The following is a 21,616-nucleotide window of genomic DNA, read 5'->3' as shown; positions in this document are numbered from 1 at the left end:
AGTCAAGGAAAAAGCCATGTGAAGGCTGCCCCTGAACTTTACCTGATCACTTCTAAATGGGGTTCAGTTTCTTTTTTAATTCAATGTTCTTGTCTTTTCAGAGCAGAAGAAAGTTATTTAGTAAATGTAAATGAAGGCAGAAATCAGAAGGGTCTTGTCAGTATTTGTAACAATATCAGCTGGACTAAAATTGAGCATGTGGGTCTAAAGATGCTACGTCTTACCCCTGCTTGAATTACTTGCCCCTGGGCTGCAGATGTCTGAATAACACTGCAACACTGGAGAGTCTTTACATAGAATATGATCAGGTTTTTGCAGAAAACTATATAATCTTCAAATATATTTCTGTTTTCTGTGTGAAAGCAAATAGTCAGGGAAAAGCTGGTCAGGTGTGTAGAGTGTTTTTCTGGACTTGCAGAGCTGGGCTGGATACAGGCTTCCAAATGGGTCAATTTACTGATCTGGCTGAAAATATGGTAGATATCTTGCTGTCTCATCGGGATAGTTTTGGACTGAAATAGATAGAGCATGGTTAGATGTGCGCTGCTGTGTGGATGCAGGCCACATACATGCCCAGTTAGAACGGCCATATCACAGCTCCCATGTTTTTACACTCTTTGAGGGTACAAGACCTGCCAAAATATTTCAGCCTATTGCTTGTGTCTGAATTGTTCATTTGGAAAACCTGATATTTGCAATTTGGTCTCATAATTGTTTGGATTGGATGAAGTAGCTCATAAAATTCATGCTCTGTTTCTTGTTTAAATCAGTGCAGCTTTTTCAATCAGATTTCTAATGAAATTAAGGAATAGAAATTTACTTTTCTTTTTTCCCTTTTGGTGAAACATCCTTGCCAATAGATTAGCTGGCAAGAGCTTTTATGAGGAATCAATGTAAGCATGTGCTTAATTCTCTTCAGCAACTTACCAAAGCCCAAAATTTCACAAATACTTTAGGTATTTCATTTGACAGGCAAAAATCCAAAGATGCATTTTCAAAGGCATCAAGGCAGGACTAAATTTTGATAACTGAATCCAAAGATAACAATTCAAATCAAAGTTTTAAAAATAATTCCACAATCATCAATCAGGTAGTTAAAATCTGTTGTTAAAGTGTGCCTATATATATTTGCAAAGGGCCAAATGCTTTTGTCAGCCATATCGTTGGGTTAATTTCAGATGTATGACTGAAGTTAGCCATCTTCTTTTTATTGTGTCAGAGGGATTTTTTGTTTTTATATAACTCAAGAAACTCCCAAGATGTAGTACAAGATTTATTGAGTTTCACACAAAACTGGAATTAAAGCCAAATAATGGTATTGAGCACTTAGGGTAGCACTCTACAAATGCTAACTCATTTAACCTTGATGCACATACATCAAGTCAATTAAAAGAGAATTACTAGTCTGATCTCAGAAAAGGAAACTATGTATGTACCCAGTGCCACAGAGGTGGAAATGTGAACCAAGAAATTCCCAGTTTCCTCTCCTAAGTGAGCACCATGAGCCTGTCACTGAGTAATAGCATCTACTGCACCTTTTTGTTCTGCTTCACACTCTTAACCCCTGTTTCCTAAAATGAACTTAATGAAAAGGAATGGGAACTAATGTAGTCATTCAGTTTACTTCAACCAGTTCCCTTTGTAGTAAGCTCTTTATGAATTTATTGTTAAATAAGTGGATTTTCCTAGCTGTGATCAGTTACAAGGGTAATATGATTTTCCTTGTTTTCTAACTGGATCAAAAACCAGATGCTTCTGAAGCATAATTACCCTTTACTTCCATAAGCAACAGTATAGAGGAAGTTCCAAAATCAGTAGAAAAATAATTTGAAATGGATGTAAATGTAGTGCATTTTAGAATGTTGACATATATCTTTTGAGAACTGGTGAATATATGTTGCATTTATAATTATTTATATGAAAAAACAGTCTATCAATTCACAGTTCTGCATTCACAATAATGAAGTTTGAAAGAGCAAAGAAGCACAGGGGTTTTTTCCCCTCTTGAGGTAGAACATCAGTGATCTATTTATGTTCATTTTGCATACATAGTGCAGTGACATACAGCTGTTAAACACATACCATTGACTTGAGTGGGAGTGGCTGACATATAGCATGTATCAGAATAATACCGTTAATTGAAATATTTTGAAATTATAATTAAAATTAATTAAAATTCTTTTAATTTCTAGCCAGATCACTTCATCACTCCAGGGTAGGGGCAAAACTCCAGAACAAGAGTAAGATCTCTGATTTCAGGAAGATAAGGTGTTACATAAACAAGACAACAGAAAGAAAAGGAATATTGCTGCATTGCAGTAAAAGCTTCTGTCATTTTTAAGTTTGACTTTATAATAATAGGGATATGTGCCAGCCTCTTTTCTAAAATTTTCTGGAGATGTGCCCTCTCTAATGACAGTATATGTCCTTAAAGACAATTTTTTGCCTTGCTTGTGATTCAACTGTTCCTTTTTCTGAGATTTTTCTTTTACACCTAACACTGAAGTATGATCAGAATATTTGATAATTAAATTAAATACGAATCTTACAATCTAGAGAAGCATCTGAAAACAAGAATTCGACATAGACCCATTTTGATGAAGCACTTGTTCAAGTAGTGTCTTTTATTCTGCATGGAAATCTACAGGAAACAACATTTCTCTGGCATGAGGTGTCTTCTGTACTGAAGTGTCAAAAAGGTAGACTCCCAAGTCAGCACTACTCTATATTTGCTTTACTGCTGCGTAGTTCATCACATCCTTAGATAGTCATCTAACAGAGGTAGCTCATTTCTCTAGGAAAATGTGAAGTAAAGATAATCTTATGTGCATCTTCTTGTTCTGCTGATCCTTAATATTCAGCGTAGGTCCACATTAAAACTTTAAGATAACATCATTGTTGCAGTTCTTGGTGTGGTACCAATACTTCCCATGCAAAACAGCAGACCAGAAGATCTTCGTCAGGCCTCAGAATTTCTGAAGATGCTTTTTAACTTCAAGCACAACTGAAAAAAACCTGAAAAAAGAACGGATCAAATTCCAAGGTGTAGCAGTGGACTGTAGTTTTCAGAGCTGCTTGCAAACCATTAGTCTGTGCATTTTAGGAGACAAAAGATGTTCCAGTAGATCAGTGCTCTTTCAGAAAGTGTTCTTTCACTGAGGGCAAAATTTGGACAGGGACATGCCAAATAAAACTACATCAGTTTAAAAATAAAATGAAGTTTTGATGTGGCTGAAATGTTCATTTCTAATCACAGCAGAAGACAATTTCAATTCAATACTTATTTCATATCATAAAGAATATGTTATTATATAAGAATTTTCTCAGCGTTTCCTCCATGTGGGTTTCAGGACACAGGGAGTGTTTACATCCTGTGTCTGGATCACTCGCTCTTATGTATGCATTTCTTTAGTACGCCCATTGGCACAATACGCCTATGCAGCTCTCGGTTCCTTTATGTGACCACATGTGGAGCCCTCCTTGCTTAGCTGGGCCTCTTGCTTCTACTAATTCATTCTTAAAAGGAAAAAAAATATTACTGGATAATTATGGCAATGGGACACTGGGAGAGAATTTAAAGAATCTTGGCAAATAACACGTCATTACTGTAGGCTCCAGAAGGATGTTCTCATAACAGAAACCTGCAGGCCGTGCTGCTCTCATGCACCTGCTTCTCCCCAGCTCAATTAAGAAACAGTAGGTTTCTTTGTATTATACCATTCGTTTATCTCTTGACATTGGTAATGAACAGGTTCAGTGGTTCCCCCTGCTTCGGAGCTGGCACCATGTATGTTCTTGGGTTTGGCTGCTTATGCTCTCTGCTGTTCAGACACTTCCCTTTCTGGATGTACACACTGAACAGTCCATCTCTTCAGTCTCATTTCTACTTCTTTATTTGAGGACTATCCATTTCAAAGCTGCTTCTAGTTACAGGTTAAATGCAAAAATACGAGAAATGACTGAAGCGTTTGAATGAACAGTACCTACTGCTACCTCACACTGGAGCTGTGAAGGTTTTTCTCCAGAATAGCTTCTTTGATTTGGATTTTGGTCACCTGAGTTTGTAGATTTTGACTTTAAATTTTGAGTGTGTAAAACTCAGTAGTGCAAGACTCTGCCAAAATCAGTCTTTCATCCAGTTTCACACTGAAAACAAAGAATATTGTTCACATAGGTTGATTACAGGACAGATGTCCAAATAAGTACACATTAGTTTTATATGGGTTGAAATCTCACTTGAATCTTCCTGCAGACTGGAAGCAAGTTCAGTTGAAACACTGACATTTAGAAAGTCTTACTGAATTTCTGCTTTTATTGTTATACAGAATTTCCAGTGCAATGAAGCTATGTTTGAGGCCGTAGAACAGCAAGATCTGGATGCTGTTCAGATTCTTCTTTATCAATACACACTGGAGGAACTGGACCTGAACACACCAAACAGCGAGGGACTGACTCCTTTGGATATTGCCATTTTGACAAACAACGTCCCTATTGCTAGGACCCTTCTACACGTGGGGGCAAAGGAAAGCCCACACTGTAAGTAAAGAACACAAATTGAATTGACTTAGATAATTGCCTGTTGAAACAACGTTGGCTGTTGTTTTGGGAAATTAATTACATTACACACTAAAATTGACTGGCAGTAGTACCACAGTGCTGGAGGACATTTGCAGCAATATTTGCTTGTTGAATTGGTGCTCAGTCCATCTTCTTTGTTCTCTAAGTCAGATACACCAACTCATGAATCAGGTTGAGCTTCTAATGTGATTAACACTGAGGCAGCTGAGTTAATATCAATGCTGAGAAAAAAAGACTTTAAAAATATGGAAACAGGAACAGAGTTATTCAGAGATCATGGTCAGAAGTACGGAGTCTGTCATCAAAAATGAAAGGACGATGGGTTGTCTAGACTTTGGTTTATTTTGATTATCCTTTCGATTTTGGCTATGCTGCCTTCAGGAGACAGGTTATGTTGAAATCTATCATTTCCATTACCACAGACTCCTTACTCTTAATCTTCAAATGGCCTAAAATCCCACTTAAATGAGATTTTCAAAGTTCAACAGAACCAGAGAAAATCTAAGCACAAACCAAACCTTCTCGCTTTACTGGAATACCAATATTGCTTATAACTACATATTGTAGTTATAAAACTATCCTTTGTATTCCTTCATGGGCATTTTTCTGCACAATTTGTGGGTTGGAGGGTGACTTACCAACCCAATTAATCAACCATATACCATGACACAAACTCTGACGCCTTACTCGTGTCTAAAAATACACCAATGTATGCGAATTTGTTTTAAGCTGTCAATGCCTATATTTAGGACATTCCCAGCAAGGCTATAATGAGACTGTGTTTGAGGGGTTCGGCCACTGCAGACTCTGCCATTAATTTGAAGTTAGTTAAATTAACAACATTTAGTGCTGGCATGTCAATCTCAGTGCTCCAGGAAATTGCACCTTGAGGCTACTCACATTGCCAGTTTTTTCACTGGAGAGTGTGTGTGCATGTGCGTGTGTGTGTTGGGGTTTTTTGCCAGACCCTCAGTGTTGGTACACCTTTATTGCTTTTCTATGTCCACAGCACTTATATTATCATTTATTCTGGCCTCCTTTAACCTTCCCTGGAGATTTTTGCATAGTGTAGCTGCTCAGTGAAAAGAGTTTTTTAGTTTTATATTTATTTGTTTATTTTTCTGTCATGGTTCATGACTGAGGCTTTAAAAAAAAGTGTGACAGCATTTAGAGTACATGATTGACTGCTGAAGCAACATTCATTAACCATGACAAATCTAGAGGAAAACACAGTCTTGAGTGTTCTAAACAGCAGTAAAAAAGACTAAACTAATTTTTCATTGACCTCATCTGTAAATAAATGCAGTCTGATGGCGAGCAGGGGCAATCATAAATTAGTATTCATTTCCTGTAATTAATGCAAACATGCCTATGAACACAGGGAATATGAATATATAACCACTTAATTTCCATTTCAAAATATACCCACCAAATTTCCACTTCACTTATCTTGATTTTTTTAGTTTTTCTGATTGAAATAATGGGTGAAGCATTCCCAATAAAAAGCAATGATTGTTTGTTTTGGTTTGTTTGGTTTTTACCTTAAGAGTTTACAGTTGCTACTTGAGAGCAAAATGCAAAAAAAGTTATTTTCAGCACTCAAACAGAGGTTCACCACATCTTTATATACGGCTTCATTCTTGTGGAACTGATAGCAGTCACTTTCTATTTTTCTCTAGTCATTCTGGTTTGCTTTCTGTACTTAATCAACCCTATTAGAATGAAATACACGATCTCAGGGCTGCAAGAACATGATCCAGCACCCAGCAGGAGCATTTTCATTTCTCTATTGTAGGCAGTTGAACAAGATTTCCCCAGGCTGAATGGGAGGGGATTTAAAGGTAAAATTCTGACTCACCCCTATTTTGGGACAGGACACAAGCATCTCTTAATCTGATTGGAAGTGTATAGGACAGATGCACAGATTTGGGAGACTGCAAGGTAGAGTGCACTCATTCCAAGTGCACACAAAAAGTTTCCTACAGAGAAAACTCTTTTTCTTCCACTGTATTAGCCAGAGTCATCCAGCTGAAATCCCATTATAGCTCCTAACCTAATGCTGTAGAAAAGAGGATCTGGAGGACAGATAGCTTCCATCTGTATCACCTGGATCGCTGCCTGGAAGAGGAAGAACTGCAGATAAAGCAATAGAAAGTAAAACTATGATCTTCATTTTCATATGGAGCTCAGACTGTATAAATCTTAACAGGAAGCCAACATCTCTTAAACACAAAGCAAGTAAGATCAGAGAGTACAGCATTGAAAATATTGATTAAGTTGGGGAGGAGGCAAAGTCCACAGTGTCATCTTTTCAGTTACTCTTATTCATCACATACTCATGGTCTGGCTTGGCTTGTTCATGTGAACCCAAATAAAAATAAGATTAAAATTTCCAGTGGCTGATTTCAGACATTTCTAAGACCTGACAATTGTGGTTCACAATTTTGATTAAACAGAGCCAGATCTTTAGTGGGAACTTGAGCCAATGCCAGTTCGCAATCACCTGAGTTTCTGGCACATAAAATCTCCTTTCTCAGCCCTGTTGTGCTGTCAGATGTTTTGCATGCTTATTGTGGGCATGGATCCAGGAAACCATATCATCTTTGGTGTCCCAGTAAGCAGGCAGTTTGAGGATACCAGCAGATTCCAGTAAGCCTGGCCCTATGTCTCTGATGTCCGTATGAAGAACGGTCGAACTCCAGGAAGCTTGGCTTTGAGCCAGCTTCTAAAAGCAAAGCCTTACAGACAAACATTCTTCAAAAACAACCTTTTGGATGTCAGACGCGTTGAGTAATTCTTTGCTCTCCTTCTGTGGCTTTAAAGATCCCACGGTACTTTTAACATTAGTATGCAGGCTTATTCTGAGACTCTGCTAAACTTCACTTGTGATACTGTTACAAGAGACAGAGGGCAAAAGTTAAAACAAGAGGTTCAGACTGCATAAAACAAACACCTTTTTCACCGTAAGGACAGTAAAGCAGTGGAACAGGTTGCCTGGAGTGGTTGTAAAGCCTCCATCCTGGGAAGTTTTCAAGGACAGGCTGGGTAATGCCCTCAGTAATTTGGTATGACTCACAGCTGACCCTGTTTTGAAGAAGGTTACACCAGACAAGGTCCTTTCCAATCTGATTTGTCCCATAATCCTATGAGTCCAGTTTAGGAATAACAGATGTGCAGACATCGTCGCTTATGTGGTGTTCTGATGTCAAAAACCTGTCAGAGTCTTGGTCCTTCCTATGGTACAGTTTGGTGTTTTCAGAAACGTCTGCTGCTCCTGGCTTATGCAAGTGAATGATTGCTGTGTCTTGTCCTTGTGCTGTTCCTGTAAAAACCTTAGGGGAACCAAGAGCCTGGCTGTCCCTACATCCCCATCATTGCTAAGAGTAGCTGCTTGTGCTAGAGGAGTGTTTCTGGTAAATAGAGGCCTTTTAAATTAGGACTATTCCAGAGCTCTTGAGCAGAAATACCAAACACCAGAGAAAACTTACTTTCTGTGATCTCAGAATTCCTTCTCTTGCACATTATTTCCTGCATATTGAACATCAGATCAGTGGTCACATTTCTTTTCAGATTAAACACCTTTCCAAGTCCTATTTTCTAAACTGCAAATAGTTTGAACAATTTCAGACTAAAAGCGATTCTCAAAATAGGGCTTGATTCCCCACATTTCACTGTAAAATCAAGGGGCTGATTTAGGGTAGTCTTGTGGACTTGAGCTAAATCAAAGTTATTTGAATTTCTAACCTATCCAATCTTCATTTTCACCTTTATGTAGCATACAGGCAATCTGAACTGCTAAATGTCAAATTAAGATTATTCTGAGTGCTGCAGAAAACCAAAATCTCCATGTTTCAAACTGCTTGCTCTCTGTCCAGTTGGTCAGAGGACTGAGTAGATATAACATGGGCAAAACAAAACCTGGAAAGAGATCCATTTACCAGCCATGGCCCTTAGGCACAAAGCTCTCATTCTTAAGTTTTCCCATTAGATCTCTCCTTGCTTGTATTTATTTATTTATTGTATGCATTTATGACCAGTACAATCTTCTTTTTTCTATGAAAGCTTATGATATTATGGCAAAGTAAGGGCTGGATAGAAACCAAACACTTTATTTTAGTTCGTTTTTAATATCCCACCAACTTTAAACCTAATTTTTTTCACAGAAGCCCATCAAGCAATTACTTCCTTTTCCCTTCTCTTGGTAGTTGTTAACATGGAAAGCAGGTCAGCGCATCTGAGCACATTGGTCCAGGAAGCACAGCAGCGAGTTACTGAATTATCTGCACAAGTGATGAATGAAGGCCTTGGTCCAGACAACACAGAAAAAGAGAAGCAACTGAAAGCCTGGGAATGGAGATACAGGCTATACAAGCGCATGAAGGCAGGCTATGAGCATGCTAGTAAGTAGAAGAAAGCACTTGCAAAATTCAAGACAGGAGCTGTACAACTGAGAACACTTGGCCTTTGCCGAGCGAAGATGCTCTCACTGACTGACCCGCACAGCACCGCTGTGAAGCAGACGCATGCTAGGGTGGGGAAACTGAGGCACATGACTAAATGGCCTTCCCAAGAATGAGGAGGAAATTGGCGTTAGAACAGGAGAGGGCCAAGTATCTGAGAGCAACACGCACACAGATCCTTCAGGAGTGGGCTGCATGAAATCGATAAGATGAGACCTCCAGAGGTTGAGGATCTCATGATTCTGCCCTGCTTATTTCTTTTCACACTTACTCCTGGATCTTATTTAATGTGCTCAGAGTTTAAAATAGGATGATTAGAAAAGAATATATGAACAGGGAGGAAGAGAGCATGGAAACATTGGCCTTTTTTCTGTCATAATTTGATTTTTAAAAAAAATATGTATTCTGTTTTAAAAGAATGGAGTTTTTCTAAACATTTGATCAAACAATGGAATTTCATTTTACATATGAAAACTGTAAAAGCTTAATCTTATTTTTGGCATCTACATACAACATTTCATCAGCATAGTCACAGATTGGGTCACTTTAAACAGATCTACAAGTGAGCCTGTACCCAAAGTAAATGTGAATTTGGGCCCATGGGAAGGAGTAAACAGGGCTGAATTGTTTCACATGTAGATCTTTTAGCTGTTTCCTATTCAATGAAATACAATCATTGCCATTAACATTTTTACACCAATCTTCATATAAATGTACTTACAAATGATTTTCTCAAATTTATTGTATTCCAAGATTACCTTTTCAAGACAGATGTAGTGCTCCTTGTATTAGATACTAAATACAGGAAATACAGCAGTATTGTAAATTAATATAATGAGTTTTTAATCAATCCCAGCAGTAAGTCATGACATTTTGTGTTTGGTTTCTGAATTGTGTCTGATTGATATTCCATTAATAAAACATTAAAAAAAAAAAAAAAACACAAACCAAATACGTTAGGCCTCAACTGGCAATTGTATTTCGGAACTACGACACTGAAACATTCATAGAACTTGCAATTTCTGAATCACAACAACGTCAAAATGTTTTCTGTTATTTGATAAATTTAAGTTTGTTAGTGAAACCATAAAGGTTTAATTAGCTCTTTGTGGTTGTGTCCTTTCTCTCTCCTCCTACCTACCCCAAGAGATTTATAGGGGCTTTTCATTGACATAATTAGCATGAATCTGTTTTATTGGGTTACATATATGCAGGAAGATATTTTTAACTGAAAGGAGCCAAAAACCATGATAGAAACAAATGGTGTCTGCAGGATATTGTTAGCAGGGGCACTAATTAAAATGCTCAAAAGGCAAAGAACACAAACACCTACAACCCAAAGCTCACAATTGCAGGGTGATTTTCAGTGGGTTCTTTGAAGACTCAGAAACATTGTTTGAATAGGATTTGTTGTGCTGAAGAGCTGATGTTTTCTCTTCTCTCCCAGGAGCCCCCGAGGCGCCAACCAATGTCTGTCTCATGGTAACAAGCAGTACATCACTCACTGTCACCTTCCAGGAACCCCTGAGTGTCAACTCAGCTGTGGTGACCAAGTATAAAGGTACTGGATTTAGACATCTTTCATTTACCTTAACAACATACAAGAATTTGAGGTCTAAGTGACAGAGGTATTTATCTACAAGAGATTATGTTACAATTCTAGTAATGTTTGAATGTAATTATTTTCCCAGTTAATAGCTGTAGAAGTGAAGTTTTCTTAAAAGACTCCTGAAAGACAAAAATTCTATTAAAAAATAAAAGCAAATTAACCAAATGCTTTCTCCGTGATTGCTTTGAAGAAGTTTGCTTGACTCACTGTGGTTAGGACATCAGCTCAATGACTGGGTTGAGATGAGTAGTTATAAAACACAAGCTAAATTCTGGTGCCTGTGGGCTCCTGAAACCATGTGTATCCTTGTAAATGCCAAACCCACACCACCATTCCTTAAAGGAATGCCTCTGGAAGCTGAAACTTTTGGCAGAAGCATCATACAGCCCAACTAATTAGCTATTCCAGGGCTGCCACATCATTCTTGGAAGACCAATACGTTTGGGGTGGCACCAGTTAGTTGCAAAGTGGAATGAATAGGAAAATGCTTACATCTGAATAGCGCTGTTGAATAGAAATGGTTTCAAAACAGAATTTCTGTTCCACAGGAAATTCCAACAGGAAAAAAAAAGTTTTGTTGAAGATTAGAACAAAAGTGAAAAAATTTAAAATTTCCTGTTTAAAGGAACTTCCAGGTTTTCTAAAATATTTGGAACAGTAAGTCCTTCAGTGTTATGTGCAGTAAACTGCAGCCTCCATCTTCCAGTGGGAGCCTGAGTCCTTCCACAGGTCAAGGGAGTGAAAAGCACCACTCTGAAGATCTGAGGCCTCCTTTTGCCCAGTCCAGGGAAGTCAAGGAGTGGGGAGCCTGGAAGTCCTCTTAGTTATTTCCTATTGTGTCTCTCTCAATGTTTCCTGTTGTGTTTGTTTCTTTGTATTAATAATTTAAAACTTACGGGAGAGGAACTTGAACCTTGGATTTCCATACACATAGCAAGAACCGTAATAGCTGTGTTGTGGGGCAGTCTATTTCAAGTTTCAAATGTGTGGGTGCCATGTGGATTGCTTTGACAGGAGAGATTCGGAAAGCCCCAGTCCATCAAGGGTCCAATAGCTCTTGGAGCTCTTGTGATGGTGCGACATGCTGGTGCACAGGCTCAGACATCGAGTACAAGCACCCAAAGGACTGTGTGGAAAAGGCAGATTCTCTCTTTCCTCCCTCTGCTTCTGGTCAGAGATTCCAGTCACCACTGGGTATGCCCAGTAAAAAATTCTTTTACAGTGTAAGAAAAACGAAATAACCTACCAGACATCACAAAAGCCATCAAAGTGATTCTGTTCCTGATAGCCTCAACAGAAGAGTAAATTACTGTATTATACCTAGGCAGCTGTGCAGTGCTGCAGAAAGTGTGATTTTCAAAAACATCAAAGACCTTTAGAAGCCTAAATCTAATTTTCAGCAATGGTTTGGGTTGCCAGGAAACTAAATTTCATTTAAGGGCTTCCTACTGCCTGATTTATTTGTGAAAATGATACTTGGGCTCCTCACACACTTAAGTTCTCTTGAAAAGACCAGCCTGCTCTTTGTAATACACGTATTTCAAACAACCTTGAAATACTGTTCACACTCCAGTTATGATGACTGTTGATATTTTCACAGTAAAACAAATTCCCAACAGAATTGTTTTTATAAAATTATTTTCTAAAGGCTGTAGTATTTTTTCCTTGTGTATTCATTTGAGTTGAGTCTGTTTTGCACCATGTCAATTCTGTTCTCTTTTTGGTAAGCACAACATTCAGAGAAATTGAATCCAGCCTGACCTAACTTTCTAATCAGAGTAGGTAGCATTGCTGTCGTACTTTGAATTACCCTCACTGGTAATCATTTTATGCTTTATCAAGTTGACAGTTAGTTTTGCAGAATGTTCTTTTTAAATCCTTTACCCCAGGAGAGTTGCATATTTATGGGTAGATAAAAAGAAAGATCATTAATAGTTCCTTTTGGTGACTTTCGGGAATTAATTAAGCACTGGTTGTAGAATTGTTTATTACATTATGGAGTGAGATTCTTTGTGCTAGTCTGAGGGGTCATAAAATGAACCTTTCAAATGATCACTTGCAAGAATGATTGGAACCAGCTAGCAATTACGAGCCTGATGACATTGTCTGTGGATCTTTTTAGTAAACCTCCTATCCAGAAAACCATCTAAGCTTTTTGCTGAATCAGGGACAAAACTAAGGGTTGTTTTTTTTATCCCCCAATACTTTGCCATTTCTTTTTCTAAGCAAATTAAAATTCAGGAGCATTTGCAGCAGTGTTTAGGGAATACCTGCTCATTAACAGAAGCTAATAATGTTCTTTTCTCCAGACCTGAATTACAGGGGATAAAAACTGACATCGCTTCAGTTTAGTTTAGTTCCCTAAAAACACTGAGAAACTGCCATTTCCTTTTTTCTGTGTCATCTTTTTTTTAAAACATATTTTTTCCAAAGCTTTATTTGCCCAAATGTCATTTTGAAACTGGGCTTGGAACATTATCTAACTGTCTGCTATTTTCCTGTGTGTGATCTTTTCCCTTGTTAGCTGTATAACTTACAAATAATAATAGAGGAGAATAATACTTTGCACTCACTCTCTAACCACTAAAACCATCTCACTTCATTAGGAGATTTAATTTTAACCACACATGGCGAATGGGTATTGACTTTGGTGTCCCAGCTGGATGGCAGTTCAGTGACTGTGTTCTGTTGAGCCATTGCTTTAAGGAGCCAGAGTATTCTTTACTTCCTCTCCTGGATTGTTGTTCAATGTTGCAGGCACCATCCTAATGGCTCCCTTCAGTTTCCCTCCAGAGAAGGCTACAGCTTGGTGGTGGCTGATGTGAAATGATTCCTATGTATACTGTAACTTAGTAAAGTGTTTGGAGGCTGGAAGCAGACAGGCATGACATAAATCAATAATAACAGTAATAATCTGCTCCGTGCTAGAGAAAGATTCAAAGCCAGAGACACCTCACCCCAGCCAGTTTTAGGAAGGATGTGAAGCATCACTGTAATATTGAATAGAAAAACCCCTGCCTTTGGCTAATCATGCCCTAAAGCTAAATTCCACATCCCATCATGGAAGTACTTAAAACCTGCTTTAGTTTTGCATCTTTGAAAACACAATCAAAACGTTCCACACTAATACACAAAATAACTCGTGGCAGTTTGTAGCTAAGATGAACCTTCTGTTTGCACTGTCATATTGTTCCTGCATGCTGCATTCTTATCCTAGAGCTACACTACTGTAACGATCTTCGTGCAGAAAATCCCAGCAGTGACATAATCCCGATAGGCACCACTCGACTCCTAGGAACAGTCCCAATAGAGCCAAGTAGTAATCGCTTTTAAGGACTGTTGTCTTTCACTAATTAGCCTTTCTAGGGTTCACATGTTCCACGCAACATATGCACATAAAGCAAGCAGGTTTTTTTAAAGAACAAAACTATAAGGAATGATAAGTAATTTTGTTCCATTTATTTTCTGTGCATTTTAAAACTGGTTATTACTTTGCTTTTAAAGTGAATAAGTATATGTAAACCTCCTCTTATTGCATATTTTTTTTCATCTATTTCCCATCAGAAGGAGTCATAATAATGTTGTGATCCCCAAGTATAGGACAAGGAAGAAAAATGGACACAGCGCTGATCATTACCTACTGGAAAGGATCGCTATGCAATGGAAAATCTCCATTTATCTTTTATTTACAATGTTTAAACAAACATCTATAGCCCCTTTTGGAGGAAAAATGAAGCAGCTTGTATAACCAAAGTCGAGCTAATTTATTTAAAAGCCTGGAACTATTTATGTTTTAAGAGAGAGGAAGAGAGAAAAAAATCTGAGCCATGTTTGATGTAACAAACAGAGCTGATCTTCTCTCTGTTTGGATGTAGCTGTGGTCTTGAATGCCAAGTTATTTTCCAGATAGTGATGCTAAGCTGTCTAGGCCACTTTAGCTCTTGTTACCTTTTTCTTTAGTTTGTTATTTTAGCAGAATATTTCATGTTTGTCAGGACTGCCCAGCTGCCTTCTAGGTTTTCTGTTGCATGGAGAGAAGATCTTTTAAATTTCTATGTCAGTTTAGCTCTTTAAAAACAAAAACAAAACCACATCAGCTTAGATCAAGAAAGAAGGATTTATATCTTGCTAAATTTTGACAAAAAGTGGCTCCCTGCCCCCTTCTTCCAAGGCAGTTTGTGGTTCATGTCAGAATTTTTTGTATGAGAAGAATTTAAATTGTCTTTAAATCACTGGTTCAGCTAGATCTGCAGTAGCCACAGTGTGTTGCTATCGCATGGCTGCATGAAATGGGTTGGTTATAGGCAAGTACCTTTGTCCAGGAGAGGCTGGTGCAGTTTGGTGTTATTATTGGAAGTCTCAACTAAAGGTTGAACAGAGCTGCCTTTTCATTAAAGGTCAGCACCTGAGATCATGGGATGAGGAGGAAGCCTGGCAGGTTGGGCCTGTGTGATACGTGATCTGTAGCTTAACAAAAATCCGTATTTGAGATTCTCAGTTGACATCTCACAGTGTCGGTGGAAATTTTTCATGGAAAATTTCAGTGTGAAAAACCTCAACGTTTTTACAAAAATTATCCACAAATTTTGTGTGATGTTTTTGCATGTTTTAATCTCAGGGTAATCCTTTCACAACCAAATAATCCTATCATTTTGCACGGGTTTCTGCTTGTCCCTGTGAGCACATACAAATAGCACATACTATATGTTTTGTAATTACATATTTAATTTGTCTATCAATAGTAGATTGCCATGTTTGATCAAGTTTGGATTTGGTCCATAGCAGGCTTCCTGCAGTGATCCTTCTAGTACTGCAATGGTTTGGCTCCAGACTGGCCTCCAGACTTGGCTGGTCTGACAGGTAGAGCTTACACAAAGACCTAAGTACCTATATATATATATGTGTATCTTTTTTAATATATGTATTATATCTCCAGCTTTTTTCCCCACTTTTCTGGCACCTAGCTGTTCACATAGCAGTGTCAGATTAGAAAACAGCCAGTCTGTGCTTTCTTTGTTTTCCTAGTTATGGAAATGAATGCTTGTAGAATTGAATTTTCAGTCTGAAAATGTGGTGCTTTACTATTATTATCCACGCATCTTACTAAAGTAGATGCTATGTCACTGCTTGATCCTGTTTCAGTTTATAATGGAATGAAGTAGTATTCTGCATTCAACTTGATCTTGAAACCCTTCTCACTTATTATTCAAAGTTTCTGTGTATATGTTGAAACTCATTCTTTCTTTCCCCAAAACAGTTCTTACTCCATAAAAAGGAAAGAGAATACATTTCTTTGTAAGACATTTGAATTTATCCCGCTGTATAGGTGTGGTCTGATATTTTTTACAGTAGTTCATTTATGGCATTTTATTAGGTCTCCTGGGCACTTTATTTGCACATTACATTTTGGTAGCTAACAGGACTGTGCAATTTGACTTCTATTTTTATGCCTAGCAAGTACAGAAATGTATAAATGTTAAAACAAACCTTTCTATTTCTAGCTCCTGTCAATGTCTGTAGTATGTGTAGGACTCAAAATCTGAGAACTTCTAGTTTTTAAGTTTGCTATGTATTTAAAACCATCTTTGAACATGGATCACATATTAGGTGAAGGTATAATTAACTAATGTAGTTGATCAGACACCAGTTACTCAATTCAGCCATTCTTTCCTCCTCATTTGTGTTTGATAAGGATTTTGAACAGCTCTCAAGACGAATGGCTATGAGAAAACCCAGACATATAGGCTCTGATTTTGCCTGTCTTTGGTGTCTAAGAAAAAAGGCTCATATCATGATGTTTCTGAATTTTAAGACATTGCTTTTCCTTTTATATTTGCTTTGACTTACTAAAATTAGTAAGTATTTTGAAAAATTATTTGCATGTGGCTAAGCATTATAGCTTCTAGTTCATAAGTATTGCATAGAAGAGGTGAATTTCTTAGTGGCAGGACTGGTAGTCAAGACCTTCAGCTTCTGTCTGGAAGGAGGTTCATGATTTAGCAGATCTTCTGGTCCATGGGTTTGGGGATGCTTCCGCACTGGAGACATAATGTATGACATTCTGGAGACAGAATGTCTTCAAAGGTGTTGTGGTGATGTTGCCCTGCTCACCGCTTTGTCTGGACCAGTCGTCTCTGGTCCATCACAAACTTTTTTGGTCCATATATACATGCATAAAGGGTCTAAAACATAGTAAGTTTGCCTCTCAAACCAGAACCAGAAACTGATACTGTTCTAGCAATTAGATCTGACCCACAGAACTAATAAATGTAAATTTGGAATCAGCCCTTTGGATCTGCTTCAAGCTCTTACCTCATGTATTGAGCATAAATTGCAGGGTTTCCTGTTTTCATACATGAGTGCCTGATTAGTTCACGCATGAACACCCAATCAGTTTATGCATGAGCAACCCATCGGTTCATGCATGAGCACCCATTTAATTTACTGATGAACACTCAGCTGGTTCACACATGAGCGGCCCATTAACTCATGTCTGAGCACCAATGAGTTCAGGCATGAGCATGCACTTAACTCATGCCCAAGTACTGCGTTGGGCATATATGGCATATGTGGTTTGAGCAGCCAGGGGCTGCAGGAGTGGGAGGAGGTCAGGAGGTGCCAGGTGCTGGTCACAGCTGGCCTGGCCAGCTCTAAATGGGATGGAAAACCCCATCACTGTAACCCCATGGTGGAAACAAGAGAAGCTGATGGTAGGAAAGGGGGAGGATACGTGTTTGGCTTAAGTTGTGCCTGGGAAAGGCGGTGGAAAGGTGTTCACGTTCATGTTTGTTTAATTGTTTATGTTTTCTTCTCACTCTGAATGAGTGATTAGAAGTTTGTGTTAATTGGCAATGAATTAAATTAAGTAAAAGTTCCCCAAATCAAGACTTTTTTGCCTGCAACACCTGGCTTTTTGCCTGCATCACCTGGCTTCAGTGGCAGGGAAAGGTAAAAGCTCTTTAAGTTACTGCAGGGATTAGTTTATAAAGAAATAAAAGCCTTAAATATAAATAATTAATATCAATGCAGTTAAGTCCCTCTTTAAAAACATATTACAGGAGAACCAGAGGAAAAGCAGTGGAATCCCAGTGAAGAGATTACTTGAATTGAGGATTGTGTACTTACTTTCTGTGTTAACAGTGTCGTGCAGTGTTCTGGTTTGTCTCATACTTTGTGATAGATTACTTTTTTGCTTGCATTTTCCCAACTGCTCATTATTAATTAGATTTTAATGTATTATGTTTTGGGAAGAAGCTGAGCCTAATCCATGTGTGCTTCACACAAATGTGTAGTCCTTATGTTCATAAGCTTCCCCACCGGCTTTGGTTACAGAGATTACCTGAGTAAAACCTATCCACTGGGAGTGGAAATTTGCAGAATCAGAGCCAAGCCTGTTATACCTTGCTAGGATGTGAAGTCTTTGCATAAGAACCCCATTTATTCTCCAATCCCTTTTCATGGTTTTAACATGTATTTTCTGCTACTTTTCTTTCCATGGCCAGAATGGGATATGTTTGTCACTGCAGGGCTGAGACACAAATCTTGGCTGTTATTATAAACCATTGTAGCTTTTTAACCACTGGCCCACATTGGAAGGCAATACGCACCCACATGGCACATTTTCTCAGTTATTTATAAGATGTTAGTAAGAAATGTCATTTTCAGTAACAAAAAGGAAAGAAGCTCTTTCTTGTATTGGAATAGCTGACCTTATTACCAATGGATAAAGAATTGTTAGTACTTGGAAAACACTCATTAAGTATTTGAGAGAAAACAGTCAATATTTTTTTTTAATTTTCTCTTTGTGAGAGTTTTATTACAATGCAATAAAATTAGTATCTTACAAATCATTTACATGATGTAGATTTGCTGTAAGATGACCTAGTAAAACCATGATCAAGCAAAGATGTGTCTGTGGCACCCAGCCTGCTGTCATAATGCTACCCAATAACATCAAGACATAAAACACAGTATTCTGGTCTGGGTCAAAGGAACGTCCAGAAACAGGGCTACAGGAAAGGTTATTTAACATCACCAGCAGGCACAAAAGGTAAAGCTGTTTGGCAAGAAGCTTTACTGCAAATAAAGTATTTGATTATTAAAAAAATTCTCTGAAACAAGTATCGTGAAGCTTTATAGCCATGGAAGTTTCAAATGAGGATGTGCTCTCTAGGAGTAGTCTAGGAATGCTCTTCTTGGTGCTTTGCTGTTCCAGTGAGAGGCCCTTAAACCCACCCATAGCTCTTTCACACTGAAACACAGCAGTGCTTTATTTCAGGTGGACACAGTTCTGTTTGTTTGCATCTTTTTCATTCCTCTTCAGCCTTATTGATGTTTCTACTGACCCAGTACCAAGAGCCTTGAATATTTTTACAGAAATAACTGAAATAATAGGTAAGATCCAAAATAAAGAACACTAGCATTTAGAGCAGTTAGGACCTCCAGTTTTAATTTAAGTAGTACCTAGAAATCCTAGTCCCAGGCCATGACTACAGTGTTTTAACTGTGTTTGCACAGCAATATGCCTCAGTTCCTTCGGCACTGTAGTAAATCCCAGTTAGAGTCCCTAAACAAACAAACAAATGAAAAGTTCACCTGTCCCTTCTGTAGGTGCTGTGGCTCACATCGTATTATCCCTCTATGCACTTATCAAGACAAGAGATTTCAGACATTCTAAGTTAGTGTACATTTATGGATGAATTATACCCTTTATGCAAAAAAACAAATCCATGGGAGCAAATACAAGCTCCTCAGTGCCAAATATTTGGTTTTTCCTAATGGAAGCACTATGCTGGGGTCTCTGTCAATACTCCCTACAGCTGGTATGACTTGACTTTCTCCTATCATTCTTTGGAGAATTTCCAAATGTGAGAGAGGCATGAACAGAGTCTGAACCCAAATCTGCAAAAAATGGTGTTCCTGTCCTAATTCAGCCTGGACAGAAGAGTTCGAGGCAGCTGGGAGGAGCTGACCAAATACTGCAAACAGTGCTCTCCATCTGAGCTGCCGATGCCGTCTCCATCAGCAAAATGATTCCTGCTTTTCACTAGTGTGCAATTTTCTCCACTTGTGTTACAGTTCTAAATACCTTTTACATACTTTCATCCTGACTTTTTTTACATGAATGACAGTGTTCAACATCCTTAAGTCAAGCTGCTAAGACATTCTGAGTGTAAATTATTAAAATTATTTCATAAAGATCAGCAGCCAGAAAAAGATGATGTAAAGTGGATTTTGAAGAAAGACATTTTGGTGTTGATGCTCTCTTTCAGTTTTACATTTCAAAGGAAGCTATTGAACAATGCAATTATTTGTTTAGAGGCCCTTGGAATAACAAGTTAAGATCACAGCATCCTTCAGCCTAGGCCCTGGACATGGGGAGGAAGGGAAGGAGAGTGAATCTTTGCTGCTTAAGTCTGGGTTAAAAGCCATGGTGGCACAATGTTTTGCACAGGGTTGCACAGCAAATCAGTAGCAAATGCAAGAATTTCTTTTATTCTGGTTTTAACCCAGAAACCCAGCTCAGTTCACTATCCTATAGACCTCATCAACTTAGCAACAGAACTCATGTCTCTCAGTCTAATTAATCTACACAGCCATTAAGTGAGTAATTTAAGTGCAGGCAAAAACAAATGCCAAGAGAAGTGACAAATTCTGCTGTGGCTTGGGCTGTTTACTTGTCTGGGAAGAAGGTGTTTTCCTGAATGAATCTTCAACAGGAGGTGTTTTGTGCCTTCCCGTTGTCTCTTGTCTGTCTGTCCATCTCCCTGATAAGCTGTTTAAGGTGTGCTCAGAACAACAGAAAGATAGCGAGTGGAAAAGAAACAGGTGAAAAGAAACTTCTCCCTTTATTTTAAAGTGCATGAATTGAGTATTAAAAAAACAAGTTGGCCACAAGTAGGTTACATAACTTAAGCCAGTCTAAAATTATGTGCCAGCAATTTACATGAGTTTTATGTAACTGTTTATACTGCTGTTTATTTAAAAATTACTACTTATCTTGGCGACCGCAGCAACACATCGTGCATTTGCTAGCTCTGGAATACAGGGCACCTTCATTAAAACACATAGTCACCAATATATTAAACACACAAAAAACCCCTGCTCTGACATAACATGAAGTGTCAGATGGAAAGCCGCAACAGCGAAGACATTCAGCGTGCACGACAAAGCAGGCCTTTGGGGTGTGCAGAACAGGACTGGAACATGCTCCATCCTTAATTCACCCAACAGCTCTCAGGTCCTTTACAGCACAGTCGGTGCAGTCTACAAGACCAGCTCTTGTTCCTGGGCTCTTATAAAGAACCCTCTTCATCTTCAGATTTTTATACATGAGCGTTTTTATATTCAGCTTTTAAAGTGCTGAGGTTAGCTGGCCTTTTGTTCCTTCTTAAAGTCCCAAGTACTTTAGAGTTACACAAACAGTTTATATTTTTTGTTTACTACCAGAGCAGTCTCTCCCAGCGCGCGCTCTCAAAAAGTAGGTGAAGATTTAGCAGAATCTTCACGATGGGTTGCTCATGCACAAAGTTACATAGTTTTTAGATCCAGGTTAATCACAAGGGTAAGACCACAGATATGTAATTTGTATTGGTACCAGAAAGAGCCTGATATATCTCACATAGCCAACAAGCATGAGAAACACTGGCCTAATAAACATAATATAGGCCATATGAGTTTATCCCTTGTTTTGGGGCCTGCTGAGTCAGGATGCTCTGACTCCCCTTGCCTTCATTTTCCCACCTATAAAATAGAGACACAGGTGTTCACATCCTTCTAAAAGGTTTAAAACCCAATGAATTAATATAGTAGAGTCTTATGTATTATTTTTAGACAACCATTGTGGTAGAAAGTTGGCAATGTATAACAGGAGATATAAATTTCATAAGTAATTACTTAAATTGACTTGTATTTCTTTAAAACTATATTATTTCATCCTCTTCTCACTTGAATCAGTAAAATCATGTGG

At 38.3% G+C, this 21,616-nt stretch overlaps 1 protein-coding gene across 1 annotated transcript in view; it reads left to right on the top strand.

The window, feature by feature from the left end:
* The window catches only part of LOC104541179 (ankyrin repeat and fibronectin type-III domain-containing protein 1-like), a 59,091-nt gene that overhangs the window by 12,017 nt on the left and 25,458 nt on the right, over positions 1–21,616 (top strand). Inside the window, 3 exon segments of the mRNA XM_010185162.1 lie at positions 4,326–4,536; positions 8,784–8,978; positions 10,486–10,599. Coding sequence (XP_010183464.1) covers positions 4,326–4,536; positions 8,784–8,978; positions 10,486–10,599 — 520 coding nt within the window.

The sequence above is a fragment of the Mesitornis unicolor genome, unplaced genomic scaffold, assembly GCF_000695765.1.
Source record: "Mesitornis unicolor isolate BGI_N332 unplaced genomic scaffold, ASM69576v1 scaffold19595, whole genome shotgun sequence".
NCBI classification, from domain to species: domain Eukaryota; kingdom Metazoa; phylum Chordata; class Aves; order Mesitornithiformes; family Mesitornithidae; genus Mesitornis; species Mesitornis unicolor.
The sequence above is the reverse complement of the archived record's forward strand: the minus strand, read 5'-3'. Positions and strand labels throughout refer to the sequence as shown.